The sequence below is a fragment of the Candoia aspera genome, chromosome 2 (assembly GCF_035149785.1).
Source record: "Candoia aspera isolate rCanAsp1 chromosome 2, rCanAsp1.hap2, whole genome shotgun sequence".
In the NCBI taxonomy this organism is placed as follows: Eukaryota; Metazoa; Chordata; class Lepidosauria; order Squamata; family Boidae; genus Candoia; species Candoia aspera.
In genome coordinates this window covers 37662815-37680222 of record NC_086154.1, presented here as the reverse complement: position 1 = coordinate 37680222, position 17408 = coordinate 37662815, and the positions used below count along the sequence as shown (strand labels likewise).

Below are 17408 nucleotides of genomic sequence, written 5' to 3'. Positions count from 1 at the left end.
GCGTCAACCCAGGACAACATAGCTACCCCAGAAGACCTACCTGAGCAATACGCTGACTTCTCAGAGGTCTTCGGAGAGGCGGAAGCCGATCAACTACCCCCCCACCGCAAGACAGACTGTAGGATTGACCTGCTGCCCGATGTCCCCTTACCTAGGCCGAAGATTTACTCGATGACCCCGAAGGAGATGACAACCCTCTGGGAGTTCATCGATAAAAACCTGGAGAGGGGCTTCATAGAGCCGGCATGCTCACCAGTCGGAGCGCCCGTCTTATTCCGGGAGAAAAAAGACGGCACCCTACGGCTCTGCACCGACTACCGGGGCCTCAACGCAGTTTCCCTATCCAATAAATACCCCTTACCCCTCGTGAAAGACATGCTCGCCCACCTGTCCACGGGCAGAGTATTCTCCAAGCTGGACCTTCGCGAGGCGTACTACCAAATCCGAATCAGGGAGGGGGACGAATGGAAAACTGCGTTCAACTGCCCCCTAGGCACCTTTCAGTACAAAGTGCTGCCATTCGGACTAGCAGGGGCCCCGGGGGTGTTCATGCAGCTCATCAATGAGGTTCTGCATGAACACCTGTTCAAAGGGGTCCTGGTCTACATAGACGACGTCCTCATCTACTCCAAGACGCACGAGGAACACGTGACCCTAGTCAGACAAGTCCTCGAGAATCTAAAAAGGGCGAAACTCTATGCCAAACCCTCAAAGTGCGAATTCCATAAAGCATGCCTAGACTACCTGGGGTACCGAATCTCCGGGGAAGGCATAGAGATGGACCCCGCAAAAGTCGAGGTGGTGGTGAATTGGGAACGCCCCCGTAACAGGCGCCAACTCCAGAGCTTCCTCGGCTTCGCGAATTTCTACAGGTCATTCTCACGGGGGTTCGCGGAGATAGCCCTCCCCCTAACAGACCTCCTCAAAACTAAAGGGGTGGGGGACACACGACGCGCCAAGAACCCAGGGACAGTACTAAATTGGACTCCCGCGTGCCAAACCGCATTCAACAGGCTGAAAGCGCTGTTCACCACGGAGCCAATCCTCGCGCACCCGGACCCAGAACGGCCGTTCGTGGTCCAAGCCGATGCCTCAGACTTCTCCCTGGGGGCCATCCTACTCCAAAAGGACCCCACAGGAGTCCTGAAACCATGCGCCTACCTGTCGAGGAAATTCTCAGAGACAGAAAGGCGTTGGCACGTGTGGGAGAAGAAAGCCTTCGCAGTAAAATCGGCGCTAGAAACATGGAGGCACCTACTGGAAGGAGCCACCCAACCATTCGAGGTCTGGACAGACCACCGGAACCTCGAGGCCCTCCGGACGCCCAGACGCCTCAGCCCAAAACAGGTCAGATGGGCCCAATTCTTCAGCCGCTTTAACTTTTTAGCTTTTTTCTTGTCCAGCACTACGCTGTAATAAACCTGAACCTGCTTTCCCTGAAACAGTGTCTGTGTTTTACTCAGCGGTAGGCAGCGCATGACATTGAGGTAGATTGAAGGAGAGGGCAACACATAGCCTTTTGATTCTCTAGACAACAGAAGGCACAGCTATTAGATTTCTATTATCTGTTGTATGAATGATACTGTTCCTTTTGCAAGAAATCTGCTAAATTTTCCCAATCCAAATCAGGATTTCTGAGCCAAGGACACCTTTCTGGAAATAATCCTGGCAGGAATGTTCAGAGGGGAACAGATGTTTTTTAGACTTAGAAGAAGTAAATATGGCAGCAGAAAAGGCCATCATGAAAGTCCTTCATCTCCATAGATGATATGCAGCAATAGATACACTGTTTAGATCATCATTCTGATCTACAAATTCAGAGTTCAGCACTTAAGTACCAGCTGTCAGCTCTCACACATCCACTTCTCACTTACAGACTTCTTCCTTTCTACTTCATGATTTGTGTGATTCCCAAAGTGTGCCCTTATATACAACCCAGAGGAAACATTGGACAATACCAGTCTGGACTGGGTCAAAACTCTAATTAGAAACAAATTTAAAATGAGTTTTCAAATAATGATGTATAACAATCCTACTTCCTGTGTAACGTAGGAAGTAACAGCAGACTCATAGGGGCCCTGGCCTCCGGCTGCTGCTTCTTAACACCAGATTGGTGAACAGCAAGGCCCCCCTCATTTGTGACTTGATCACAGAGGAAGGGGCAAACCCGGCATGTATTACCGAAACCTGGCTGGGCCACAAAGGAGGAATAGCTTTGTCAGAGATGTGCCCGGTTAGGTTTTGGGTGTGGCTCCAGCTGAGATGCCGGGGCAGGGGAGGAGGGGTGACAGTTGTCATCAGAGAGTCTCTAGTGGCCTTCAGGGGCCCAGCTCCACAAGTAGCTGGTTGTGAGACCCTGTTTTTCAAGTTGGGTGCCAGAGAGCAGTTGGGAGTGTTGCTGCTGTACCAGCCCCCCTGCTACATAGCAACATCTCTGCCTGAGCTGCTGGAGGTGGTCTCAGGGTTGGCGATGGAGTCCCCCAGGCTTATGGTTCTGGGGAACTTCAACTTGCTGTCCCTGGGGCGGGCCTCGAAGGCAGCTCGGGAGTTCATGGCCGCCATGGCAGCCATGGGCCTGACTCAGATTATTCGGGACCCGACTCGAGACAGTGGCCTCACACCAGACTTCGTTTTGTCAGAGCAGTGGCAATGTGATCTGAGGGGAGAGTTACATCTTTCCCCATTGTCATGGTCAGATCATGCCCTGGTGACCTTGGGATTCTCATATGCCACCCCCCTCCGCAGGGAGGCAGGACCTACTTGATCGGTCCACCCCCGGTGACTGATGGACCCAATGCAGTTTCAGAGGGAGCTGGGTGTTATACCTGAGGATCTGCTGCATGGTCCAGCAGAGGCCCAGGCTGCTGCCTGGAACAGGGAGACAGCTGGGGCCTTGGATAGGATCGCGCCTCTGCAGCCTCTCTTATCCTATCAAACCTGACACTCCCCGTGGTTCAGGGAGGAGCTGAGGGTTCTGAAGAGGATTAAGAGATGCCTGGAGCACCACTGGAGAAAGACAAAGACCGAACCCGACTGGACACAAGCTAGAGCCACGATTAAGGCCTACCTTGTGGAGGTAAGAGCGACGAAACACCAGTATTTCTCTGCTCTTATTGCATCTGCAGAATGCTGCCCAGCAGCCCTGTTTAGGGTCACCCAATCCCTGTTGGGGAAAGGGGATCCAAAAAATTATCTACAGGGCCTTCCTGAGGAATTTTTGGGGCATCTGCAGAATAAAATCACTCGGATTCGCTCTAAGTTGGACTCCAAGCGTGGAATGGAGTCTGGGGAGATTCCTTGGGAGTGTACTTACACAGTTATCTGGGAACAGTTTGATCCTGTTGGACCTGAGGAAGTGGACAAGATCCTCCGGACTGTAAATGCCACCATCTGTCAATTAGACCCGTGTCCCTCCTGGATGGTGAAGGCAGCTCGGGAGGTGATGTGTGGTTGGGTCCATCGATGGTAAATACATCCTTGCAGGAGGGGGTGTTTCCGGCAGCCTTTAAGGAGGCGTTGGTATGCCCCCTCCTCAAGAAACCATCACGGGACCCTACCATGCTGGATAACTTTTGTCCAGTCTCCCACCTCCCCTTTATGGGGAAGGTGGTTGAGAAGGTGGTGGCACTGCAGCTCCAGAGGATCCTGGAGGAAGCGGATTATCTAGACCCCTTTCAGTCAGGTTTCATGCCCAGATATGGGACAGAAACTACATTGTTCGCACTTATGGATGATCTCTGGTGGGAGTGGGATGGAGGCAGTGCATACATCCTTGCTCTTCTTGACCTCTCAGTGGACTTCGATACCATTGGCCATGGTATCCTTTTGGGTCGGCTCAGGGAGTTGGGGGTGGGTGGCGTAGTCTTATGCTGGTTTACCTCCTTCCTCCAGGGCCGGTCCCAGTCAGTGTTAATAGGGGAGGAGAGATCGGGCTCACGGCCCCTCCTTTGTGGGGTGCCACAGGGGTCGGTACTCTCTCCTCTCCTTCTCAACATCTACATGAAACCACTGGGGGAGATCATCCATCTCCACGGGATGAGGTATCATCAATATGCTGATGATACTCAGTTATATATCTCCATCCTTGGGGAAGTAAGTGATGCTGTGACTGCCCTCTCCAGGTGCCTGGAGGCTCTGGGGGCCTGGATGGGGAATAACAGGCTTCAGCTGAACCCTGGTAAGATGGAGTGGCTATGGGTTAATGGCCCCTCTGCTCCAAGGAACTTGCCATCTTTGGTCTTGGATGGGTTGGCACTGCCCCAGACAGACCCAGTACATAACTTAGGGGTCCTCTTGGACTCACAACTCCTGTTTGAAGAACAGGTGGCAGTCGTGGCCAAAAGGGCCTTTGCACAACTTTGTGTTGTGCACCAGTTACGCCCCTTCCTAGAGTGAAAGGCCCTTCGAACAGTCACTCATGCCCTTGTTATCTCCCATATAGACTACTGTAATGCGATCTACATGGAGCTACCCTTGAAGAGTATCCGGAAGGTACAGCTGGTCCAAAATGCAAGTGTGTGGGTGATTTTGGGTGCTCCAAGATCAGCACATATTACCCCGTTGCTGCGCGAGCTGCACTGGGTGCCAGTTTGCTTCCAGATCCAATTCAAGGTGTTGGTTATCACCTTTAAAGCCCTACATGGCATGGGTCCAGGTTACCTAAGGGACCGTATCATCCCCGTTACCTCAACCCGTCCTACCCGGTCATGCAGAGAGGACATGCTATGGACCCCGTCTGCACAAGAATTCCATCTGGCGGGGTCCAGGAGGCAGGCCTTCTCTGCAGCAGCTCCCGCCCTTTGGAACATCCTTCCCCGGAAGTGAGGCTAGCCTCCTCTCTTTTGGACTTCAGGAAACGATTGAAGACCTAGCTTTGTCACCATGCCTGGAGTGGGGAGAGGAAGAGCCACTCTTGGGGTTGGTTGGCTCCTTAGTCCTGTCGAGGTCGATCTTGCTCCCCTCTGGGTGGTATTAGATCTCCCATTACTTGGATCTCATTACATTTTATATTTATTTATTGATATAGATATTTGTAGATTAATGATATTATTATGATTTTATTAATTTTAAACTGTTTTATTGTGAACCACCCAGAGTCCCCCGTATGAGGGAGATGGGCGGTGATAAAAATATGATAAATAATTTTTTTTAAAAAAACATAACTTTTGCCAACTTGGTTGAAAAGGTTACTGGCAGGGAAGGGATTGATGGGACAACGTTTCATGGATGGGAAGCAAGTGTATCTATGTATAACAAGTGAGGCGAAATTGTGTACGCTCCCCCAGTACATGTCCAATTTCAAAGCCATTAAGCAGGGTAAAATAAGCAGAAAAGAAGAACAGTAGCCATGTTTGCATTATCATACTAAGCCATATAATATAGTATATCATACTATTTTTAATTGTGTTTTGTTGAATAAACTGGGGTCTGTTTTAAGCCACAATGGATCACAAGTGGTGTGGAGCCAAAACCAGATGATATATGTGCTGTATGTGAGCCCGGGCAATATAATGAGGACAATGAATCCATAACGGAATGGAGACAAAAAAGAAACGCAGCAAAAGCAAATCGTGAACTTAGAATATGAATTAGAGTCCAGCAGATGCTGAAATCATTTAATTTTTTTAAAATCTAAACATTCTAAAACTCTTACACATTATAACTGTATGATTAATTATTTTAAATAGCAAGGTAATATATAATGTCTTTTTTTTAACTCTTTTTATGTTCTAATGATTATCAACATTGCTACAATCTAAATGCATTAATATGCATCCAACAATATATTGAAAATATGGTTGAGTTATTTCTATAAGCACCTATTGGCTATGTCGATGATTATTATATCTTAATCAGTAGGCAATTGCTACATATGTGCACAATCCAGCAATGCAAAAGCTGTAATTTTAGCTTTGGAAATGGATGAACTTGTGTTTTTCATTATTAACTCACATTTCAGTTCCATCGGTCCCTGTGATACTGAATCCCAGACATTTTCCCTGTCTAATATTACATAAATATGCATCCAGACAAATAGGAAAATGCAAGCAAATGGAATCTTGCTTGTAAAGAATTCTGTTTTAAACTGAAGCACTGCCACAAAAGCCGATTCTTACATGGATTATATTGAAGATTAGAATACTTTAAATTACTCAGTGACAGTTTATAGCATTAGTAATTATGCAGATACCCTTTAATATATGGATAATGTAGGCAGACAGCAAAAATATAGATTCTGCTGCTATTTAACTCATTTAATCTGATAACAAACAGATTCTTCATGTAATTTATTGTTGCACATTCTTCACACAACCTGTTCTAAATTAAAAAAAACCCCTCACTGGATAGCAAATCTAGCTGATAAATATTTAATAGTAATTTTTAATCTAATATTATATATTTGCTTAGTCTAGTTCATTTTAGCACAAAAGCTTTAGCAGGAGCAATTATTTAACATAATTTATTTCAAAGTAAGTCATCTAGGAGTAGAAAACCTGTGGCCTTCCAAATGTTTCAGAGCTACTAATCCACTGATGAGCAATGCTGCATGTCACATTTCAGTAACATTTGGAAGACCACAAGTTCAGCATCCCTGATTTGGAGAATGATGTATTTAAGAAGAATGGGATGTCTGTCAACCACAGGATAGGGTGTATTGCCGTGGTTCTCAACCTTTCAAAGTCCCATCAATCGCTTTATCAGAGAACCTGGGCATTCCCTCTTTCCCAATTTGGACAGGTGAGCGGCTTCCCATCTAGACTGCCACTGAACACCACCAAAGTATTTGTTCCAGTGGTGCAGAAACACACTACAGTCTGAAGCTTCTTGCACTTGGTGTAATTCTATTTCTTCTCCCTGTGGTCGTGGAACAATCAAAACCAGAGAGATATATTGGGATACTGGCTTGACTTTTTTCCCACTAAATTGTTACAATCTGATATACTTTATGACACGATGCATATATAGCCTCATCAACACAATGAATGTGTTTTGAATATGTTTTACGGTTATTGTGATATTTTACCGAACAATGCCATCTTTGGATTAATTTCTGTGAATGTTCTCGTTTTTATTTCAACTGTTGTCATTATTATTGTTCCAATTTTTATTGGTACACAATAGATACGATGGATACTTTAATCTAAATGCAACGTATTTCTCAAGCTACTAAGGCTATAATAAACCACCACAGCGAAAGCCTTTCGCTTAATTAATTTCTCTACATGTGTCCTTTCTAAATCCACAAAATATTTTAAAAATATGAACTAACAGAAATTCTTTTACCCATCTTTACCCATCTTCTGGAATGTTCCATGATGCTGAGAAAACACTTCTTTCAGAAACATTAAATAGCTGATATATTTTATTGTGGAGAAGCAGACTGCATATCTTTATATTTGTGGCTTTCAAACTGTGGTCCAAAGTATTCTGGGACTGTTTGGAAATTTGTCAGGGATTCATCAGTGAGATTCACCACAATAGCAGATAAACTTAGATGGAAGATAGCTTGCCCACAGTTACTGATTTAGATTATACTACTCATCAGCAAAAGAATATACAGTATCCTAATTCCAGAATGTGCCACAGAATTTTGTTTGAGCATTTCAGTAAAAAGTGGGAGGAGTTCCTTAGCATACCTCTTAAGGGGCAAAAGATTTCCAAGACAGAAACATTTAAAAATCATTGATTTATTTAAAAATGTTGGAGTAGAGAGAGAGTATATTCCTGTACATCTAAGCAGTCCTTGAATATAAAGCACCAGAATTCTGAACATCGTTAGGTTACAAAATATATTCTGTGAAAGCTTGTAGCTATTTCAGGACTACTTCAGAGCTAATAGTATTTGATCCCTCAATCAGAAAACAAGATATTTCCTCTTGAAGATAGCCCATCCAATTAAAAAAGTGTGAAGCTACTTGAAAAATACACAAGAACCATCTGACACCAAGTTTGTATCTAAGAAAGTATCAGTTTCAGAGGTACTCCTGACTTGAAGAGGTAAAGACTCAATATGTTAAAGCTCTGCTTTGTACCATCACTCCAAAATACAAGATTTCTAAAAGGGGGGCATCAGAAACTTGATACAATTTCACTGTTCTATCTTTCCCTAACACAGTATTAATGACACTTAGTTCTCAGACCCCTAAGTGCTTAGTTCTGAAAATTCCTACAAAAGCATGAAGGACTTTTGAAACAAATTAGATTAAATAAAACAAACAAACTTTTATTCTGAAACACACACACACATTCACATACACAACTTTTGTTCTGAGATATGTATATAATAAAACATTATAATTATAATCTATATGGTATTCTATTACATGCAGAATTATTCCTCACCTACCTGACTCTCTGGAAATTTGTATAAAAGATTCCATGCCTTTTTCACCATAGCTGCCTTCAGAAGCCAAGGTGGAAACATAGTTCCACCCCAGGGCTCTCACAATGTCCACCATTGCCTGTGCTTGGAAGGAATCTGGAGGAACAACCCGTGAGAAGAAATCATAGCGCCGGTCATCACTTAGTTCTGGTGCAGTTGAAGCATAACTGATTTGGGGTATCTATAGGGAAAAGAACAGTTAATTGGAGTTATAAATTGATAAACTGAACACATGCACAACACAATTAGCTTGAGCTGTAATACAATTAGCCTTCCAGATGCTCATCTGTTACTTTCTATCTCCATCAGCCCTTAAGTGAAAGTCAATGAAGCTATCTTTCAAATAATTCTCATCATAGGAATACTAATTGGTAAGTATTACTTCTATCAGCCTTGAACCCCAGACTTTCATTAACTTTTTGATGAAGGATAAGTCTATATCCCTGGATCTAACTGCAGATAAAACTAAGGTAAATCTAGCTGCTGAATCAATGTTATGCTGTGTGATTTGCCCCTAACATTGAAACATCTGTAGCGATTTGATATTTGAACTTCCTCTGGCTGCAAACTGCTCAGGCTATTGTATGCTACCATCATTTTTCACTGGTTATCACCCATTTCATTAATAACAATTGTCTGCAATAACAATAAATCCAGTTAATCAGACACTGCTATCTCAAGGATGATGCCTCCCCAAACTTGAGTCATTTAGCAAAGTAGGACAACTTTAAGGAGCAGTTCAACTGTTGACTAAGAAAAATAGGTTGCTTACTCAATGCCCTATGTAATACATTTCTTTGGCTCAGGTAGGAAGGTGGCACAGGGATGGATAAGCAAAATTCTAAGATACTTTAAATACGAGTTAATGGGTTTCTTTTCTCTGTCTCTTACTGAAAAAAGGAAGCCTTTCCCTCTATATTTGAGATAGACAAACAACCCTATGAAGTGGAGAGGGTGGATCACTGCCATTCTTCTACTATGTACAGTAGGTATGCTTACTAATAAATCCCATTGGATTCATTGGTACTTACTCTGAGTAACAAATCAAACTGTTTCTCAAGTATATCAATTTTAAAAAAAATACAATTTTTTTAATCCAACTAGATTAATAGAGAAGATTTTAACTGCTTACAATGGGACTAGATAACTTATTAAAAGTGTACAGGATTAAATAGTTACAGGATCACAGTCAGAGCTTTAGGTCTTTGTTTTTGACTCCCTGAGGTACATGAACTGGATTTCAGGGTCATTCCCTGTTATTTTCTGTTGAAAAAAAATAGTAAATATAAACATGGATTTATATTTAGCATCAAGGACTTTGCAACAAATATTATTGTACCCTTTTCTCTTGCTTTTCTCAGTGTCATCATTTAGTTCCAATATATCCTGCAACTTTGTAAGCCATGTCAAAGTCCAGGCTGAAGTTCCCCAGGAAGTTGAACAACACAATAAGGACTATTTTTTTTTAATTGCAGAAATGGTAAACATTTCAAACCAATGAGAGCCATTGGATAGTTTGAGGGTGAAACAGAACTTACATTCACTTCTTGTTGAAATCCAGCACTCTCTATTTCCATGTATGCCTTCCCACAAATGTGCATGTAATGTAATATTTGCCATCCATTTCTCAAAATCACTCATTAATGCAATGGTTCTTAAACTATTTGACCCAATTACCCCTTTTCCTTCCTGAATAATGTCATTACCCCCACAAAAAAACCAGACTGTGGTTTTATACAAGTGTCTCCATAGTGGCAGTCCCAAACTGGATCCTTGACTCACAAACGAGCAATTAAATTGTTCCATTATGCCCAGGATATGCCCAAACTACCCCCTTGGGGTAATTACCCACAGCTTAGAAAGCACTGCATTGATGGCTATTGCATGTCTACATTTTCTGCATTCCTTGCTGCTCTGAAAATCACTTGTCACTTAATGGAATCCTGAATGCAAAGAGGCAGTTAGTTTGGAAAATGGGGATAATGTAGTTTTGTGCTGGGTAAGAGGTCATCAACAGCCCAGTAGGAAAAAGCTCTAACCCAGATTTGTTGCCCTTGCAAAAACAACAACAACAACGGAATCGTCTTCTCCCCCATTTTCCATTTCAATGGATTTCATCACAAAGTTTTTCTTCCTTTGAGTGGCATTACTATGGTCAGATTACCAGACAGGAGTGGGGAATACTGAAACCTGAAGGGAATACAAATCGCCTGGATGCTTAGGCTCAGACAGACAAAGCCAGTGTTAGTGAGGGTTAGGGTTTTTCATCATAAGTCATTGCGGTTGTTAAGTTATGTGACAGGACCCAATTTTATGACCATTTCTATGAAGGTCATTAAGTGAATCAAGGGTTGGTAAGCAAATTGCCATGGTGGTTAAGTAATTCCAGCTTCCCCAATGGACTTTTTTCCCAGAAACCGGCAAAAAAGGTCACAAATCGTGATCACATGACTGCAGGATGCTGCGACTGGTTGTAAATGTGAGCCAGTTGCCAAGCACCCATATTGCAATCATGTGACTGTGGGGGAGGTACAATGGTCGTAAATGCGAGTACAGATCATAAAGCATTTTTCCCGAGACCATTGTAATTTTGAACCGTCGTTAAAAGTATAGTCGTAAGTCAAGGACTACCTGTAAAACAAATACTGACAACCAAAGGGAAATAGATGATATACACTTGGACAGTCCTTCAAAAAGGAGTGTGAAGCCAACTATAACCATTTCTTGAAACTCTGGGGCAAAAAAAAAAAGGAGCCACAAAGCAGCAACAGCTTATAGAGGAGAACAAAAGACTATGTTGCCTTTGATATAACGGGCCTGAAGGCTATTTCACAGAACATTTGTGCCACAAAAAAATTGTAGAATGATGGTACATCTAATTAAGATGTGATACCTTCATATGCAAATTAAGTATGTCCTATTTAATATTACATCATTTCTACTTTCTCCTTTTTTCTTTCTTCTCTCCATTCAAAAGCAAAGTTTGGATTATGGAGGGGAGGGGAAGGGAGGGGAAGGGAGAGGAATGAAATATACATGGATAGAGGATGAGAAGGATAGTTGTAAGCCAAGATGAACTTGATAGGGAATTTGACTTAACATATAATAATTCAAACAAGAGGAGTTTGCTTCTAAATCGCCTGATAGCAATATCTGGCACCACCACATCTTATTGAAAACAAAGGAAAAAGCAGCTTGCCTCTGAAAGTTACAGTTTTTTACAAGAAGAGAAAATCATATCAGTTTAATTGCCTAATGGAAAATAGGCAGTATCTCCATACAAACACAAAAGAAGAGCACTAAAGTGCTCTCTGTTCTTACACTCCCTGCTTTTTTCCCCATATGAGTGAATTAGCCTGAATTCAATTTATTCTTCATGGGTTCTCAGTTTGTCAATGTGTGTAAATCAGGAATTCTAGCTTTAAAATAAACTACTTTTTTCAAGAAACATACAGTTCCATGGATGGCTTGTATAATAATTTTTTAAATCAATTCCCATGCCAGAGAAATCCATAATTTTTGATGTCTTGAGACAACCACAGAAAATCTGTAGCTGGCTGGCTTAGCACTTTCTTTTAAATACAGCTACTAGTTTATACTGTATATAAAAGCTAGTTTGGTATTTGCTAAAGTAGAAATGAATTTGTAGGAGAGAGAGGAAGTGAAATATCAGGGTTTGGCATGGATTTCTATTTATGGCTACAGGTGCTTAAATATTTTTTGTCACATATCAAGCCTGTTTTTTTTTTTAAATTAGGAGTAAATAGGTTATATATGTGACCAACCAACCAATCAACTAACAAACATTGTAACATTCTAATGGAAACTTTAATAAACTGAACTTCATTTTCACCCCAAAGGCCTACTTAATGGTGTATTTTCTTTCTGTAACACTTCTACTTTGTATACCTGGTTATTATTCCATCTGTGAAGTTCTAAGGTACATTTCCCTGCAAAGAATGTTGTGTAAAATACTTCAAGAACATATGATAGTTTTTTTTTTTTAATGCAGTGATTAAGGGGTTCTTTAGTTCTTAAATCTAAGGAAATTAATCTTGGTTTCATCAACTTCACAAATCATTTTCTTCTTTAAAAATACTAATCATATAATGCATATTTTGGATCATATTCTAATACTTTTTCAACTCTGCATGATGCTCCAGTTGTGTTTAAGAGATGATACCCTGCTGCCACGGAAATGATAAGGATGTCAACAAAACCATTGCCATGGCTTTCTGCAAGTTAACATTGAATAAAAAGAGAATGGCAAGGAGATGGAGTTTGCTGAAGCAGAATAACAAAGGGGATCATGGCTAATTCACACATTTCTTAAAGGAAAATATAAGAAACTATGAGCAATAAATATGTTGTATCAGTTCCCTAGGATTGTCAGGAAATCCTACCCCAATGTGAGTCTTAAACCATGGGTATGCCCAGGATGTGGGTGGGGGCATTAATAACAAATTAAGCACAATGACATCTTCATGAAGGTGCTGCAACTTATGTGTCAGATACTGGGATGAAAGCATATAAGGGACAGCATCTGCTTGATGATGTCACAAGATCATCATGCTGTCCCACCACAAGGTCTGTCCCTTTGGGACATATATGTAAGATTACAACACAACACAAGGGGTAGAACTTGCATCATGACAGCACAACACTGCTTTTGTCAAACTGACTGTTCTGACATCACACAAAGATGCCACTAGTTTAGGGAGGAGTAGCATGTGAGTTAGAATATGACATGGTATGCCAGATAAAAAAGTGTGAAGAGCATAGGATCTTTACATTTTAAGGACAACACTATGAGGATCACAATATAATCAAAGCAATTATAATTCTGAAAGCTGTAAAATAGCACCTAGCACTGTAATATAAGCAAACAAAAAATGGAAGGGAGAATAGCCATTATTTGTACTTAGTTTTGGCTGAGCTAACCCCATTAGAACTTGGAATTATAAATCCAGGTCTTAAATTCAACCAATAGTTCTCTGAATTTCTGAATATAAGCTTACAGTAATGCAATACAGTCTAGGGGACTCTATTTTTTCCCTTTCTTTCCCAAACAAAAAGCCTTAGAGAACACTGACAATGTTGTGAATGAATTATAGTTATGGAAGACATAATACAGAAAATTGGTATACTGGGATGGATATTTTGAAAGGTGTGTGGGTTTTTAAGAAATTAACCACTGCTTCTATTATTGTTCCCATCCTTCATGCAACAACTTATGGGTTTGTGATGAAAATCCTGGTAATAGCTGTGGAAGTGGCATTGAACCCTTTCTTTATGAGAAACAGTTACTGCAATGCTATAATCACTGGGACCCAAAGACAGTATAGTATAGTGATTAAGATGTCAGATTTGAACCAAAGTGACTCCATTTCAAGTCCCCACTTGACCATGGAGCTCACTTTGGGGCCAGCCAAGATCATTCTCATCCTCAAAAAGTTGTGGGGATAAAGTTAGGGGACATTTCTCCATTAGCTGCCTTGACCACTATCAGAGAATAATGATAATGATAATGATAATCCTAAAACATTAGAAAGCCCAGCTCCAGCTATACGCTTGCAAAAGTCTCCTATTTTATCCCAGTCTGATCAATCTCAGGCTTGTTATATATGTGAGGATCATGAAGATGACAGATTAGACATACCAATTAACTTTCAGAAAATCATTACCTGGGACAGAGAGAGACAAACAATGACATAATATGGATCCCTTTTTTGGAAGGCAAATTAAGGGATATGCAACATATTCCATCCCATTTCCTAACATGTTCTGCTGCCACTGGTATATTCCTTATAGAAATAACAAATTGTTATTAGACTGAATAAGAGCAAGCTTTTTTGTCCCGTATCTAGGGTTACCAGAATCTGGCAAAAGGAGGACATGTCCACCTTTTTGTCCTCATATCCTCCAAATACTGTCCAAGTTTTTGAGTGTCTTTAAAAAAAAAAAATGGACTGTTTTCCAACAGCAGTCAAACTTTTGTGTGTTTGTTTATTTATCAAATTTGTATAGCCACCCATTGCACAGAAAAGTGACTGGGCAGCCTTCAACAAACCAATAAAACAATACATACATAAATAACCAATATAAAAATATAAAAATCAATATAAAAGATAAATATGGTAAAAAAACAATATACAAACCCTAGGCAAGAGACAATAAGGATAGTTAGCAATGGAGCCATCTAAGCATGTCTCCAGTTTCCTGGGAGTCCCAGGCCTGGTGACATAACCAGGTCTTGAGGGACTTCCAGAAGGAAAATGGGATGGAAGTAATATAATATTAGGGAGAAGAATGTTCCACAAAGTGGCCGCCACAGCAGAGAAGGCCTGATGCCTGGAGCCCACCAAATATCTGTCCCTAGCTGATGGTACCCTCAGCAAGTTAGATGTGGTGTATTGTGATGATATATTATAATGTATTGTGGTGTATTGATGTATTTTGTATGTGGTGGTCTGATGTATTGTTGTATGTGGTGTACTGCAGAGTATAATATAGTGTGGTGTGTTGTGATGTATTTTTGTGATGTATTGTGACCTTGTAAATTGACTGCTTCTTTCTTTCCCTCATCCATCAACAGACTCAACAGCCTAGATTTACGTTATTTAATTTATTTCCTGATTCCAGCAATCAGCTTCAATCTAGCCCCTTCAAATCTACGATCGCTGTAGCCTGTACATCACATGACCTGTCCTACATTTCTATGGTGAAATCTGAAAAGCACATCATTGATTCTATACTATCACAAGCATAGGTTCTTGAATATTTTCTTGTGGGGAAAATACTGAGACTGAAAAACCAGTCTTTCTGATGCTAGATAAAGTAATGTCCTATTCATGTAGGCCCAAGCATATTTTTTGCAGTTTTTTGCTGTAAACAGTATTTTCCCTCCTTTCCAACTGTCCATTTCCTCCTTTGCCTGTTCATATATCTGGTAACCCTACCCACATCATACTGAAGAGAACTCCAGACTAGAGATGGAAAAAGTAGCAGAAATATCTTGCCTCAGAGCTCTCTGGACGGGAGGGCCTATGTTTTCTCTGGCAGTACCCATTAGTTGAGAGGCAGTTTGGTGTAGTGATTAGAAGTACCAGGCTAGAAATGGGGAGACTGTGAATTCTAGTCCCACCTTAGGCATGAAGCCAGCTGGGAGACCTTGGACCAGCCACTTTCTCTCAGCCCTAGGAAGCAGGCAATGGCAAACCACTTCTGAAATCTTGCCAGGAAAACTTCAGGAACTCCAGTGAACTCTGGGCAGTGCACAAAACTAAAAAAAGACATAAAAATGGCTAAAGATATTAAATCCTCAACATTTGAGGGGGGGGGACTCATGCACTTTGCAGTTTAAGTAAAATGTTTAAAAAACAAAAACAGAAGTAGTCATTTACTGTGCTGATCTCAGGGATGCTGATAAATCTGAAATACAGATAATTTTCCACCGTAGATTTACCGATCCTGCACTTCAGTTTCTGAAAAGAATCTAACACAGATCTTGAATTAATCTGATTGCCTAACTGTTGTCTTACATTTTAAGTGAGAGAGGACAAATTGATAAAAGAGATATAACTTGGAATTTAATACAACAAGGCTAGGTTAAAACTTGTTTCCAGAAGAGTTGTCAGAAAACATTTTATAAAATAAAAAAAGCAATTTCTTGAAGGATCATGTGCGATTAAGATAATGCATGTGTGTATTTGCTGCGATATTAATGAGTCCCCACTGGGGTATTATTAAGTGCACAGTTTGCTCTAATTTCACTTTCAATTTCCTATTAAATTTTATTGATATGGTTTCCAGACAATAGGGGGAAAATGTACAAAAAACAGATTCCTAACCTTTTGAACCTTAACTTAGTATTAATTTCCTCAGGCTAAAATGGTGGCTGATTGTTTAGTAAGAGCAAGTGAAGAAGTTTGAGTTGGGCACCAAACATAGCAGAACGCATGGTGGGTGATTAACACCATCCATTCTGAATTAACTGACATATTTAGTCATAGCAATGTAGAATGTTCTTCTGACAGAACTTAAATATCAGGTTTCAGAGCTGTCCTTTATTTGCCAGTTTCTTTATTCATTACATAAGAAAGAGCTTTGGCATTTTGTCTGCAATAATTTTTTTTTAACAAAAGTTCTGAATTAAGATTAGTTTAGAACCTGCTTCTATTTCTAGAACACTAATAGCTAGCAAGGAAAAAAAATGTGTAACTTCTGTTCATAAATACCCAGTACAATGACCCATAGGCAGTGCAATGGCACACTCTGCATTATTAGCACACCATTTTCCCCTCACGTTGTTATACTTGAAAGTCCATAATGCTAGTGAGGATTGAAAATTCAGAATGGTGACATTCAAAGCGTGTGCCTGGTTCAACAATATAAAAAGGTCTGCTGTCTACTGTGATGTTCAACCTGTTCATTTTGTCCTCATCCCAAAGGAATTTTATTTCCCAGAGGAAAAGACAAGCCCCCTCGCTCCTGGACTTTCACAAAAGATTAAAGACCTGGTTTTGTCTGCAGGCTTGGAATGGGAGGGGGAGTAATTACACCTGGGGACGGCTAGTGCCGTAAAGTGATTCTGAGGGGCCTATTACACTCAGGGACTGATTAACATCTTTTCACCATGTAGATTTTATTGTATTTGTATTTTTACTGTATTTTGTATTATAATCGTTTTGAATTTTAATCCTGTTTTATTGCAAGCCGCCCAGAGTTCCCCCGCAGGGGACAGATGGGCAGTGAATAAATTTATTAAATAAACAAACAAACAAACAAACAAATAAATAAATGGGTGAAAAGCAATGCCTATCCAGCTCCTGAACCCCTGGAAGTGTCCTACTTCAGGTTTCAGCCTCACACACACAGACGGTTTCTTGGAAGATTATCAGTTTTATTTTCAGGTAACAGAGTTAGCAATGTACTCAGGACTGTCAAACAAAGCAAAGGCTTGCCTGCAAAAGTCTAACGTGGGTCCAGGATTCAAGAGCCGGGTCAAGGTTGGCAGCCAGTCCAA

At 41.1% G+C, this 17408-nt stretch overlaps 1 protein-coding gene across 3 annotated transcripts in view; it reads right to left on the bottom strand.

Annotated features, from left to right (window-relative positions):
* Positions 1–17408, bottom strand: part of GRM7 (glutamate metabotropic receptor 7) — a 354665-nt gene that overhangs the window by 327744 nt on the left and 9513 nt on the right. For all 3 annotated transcript variants that reach the window (XM_063291614.1, XM_063291615.1, XM_063291616.1), the window contains exon 2: positions 8348–8564. In XM_063291614.1, the coding sequence (XP_063147684.1) occupies positions 8348–8564 (217 nt within the window). The remainder of the gene's footprint in view (positions 1–8347; positions 8565–17408) is intronic.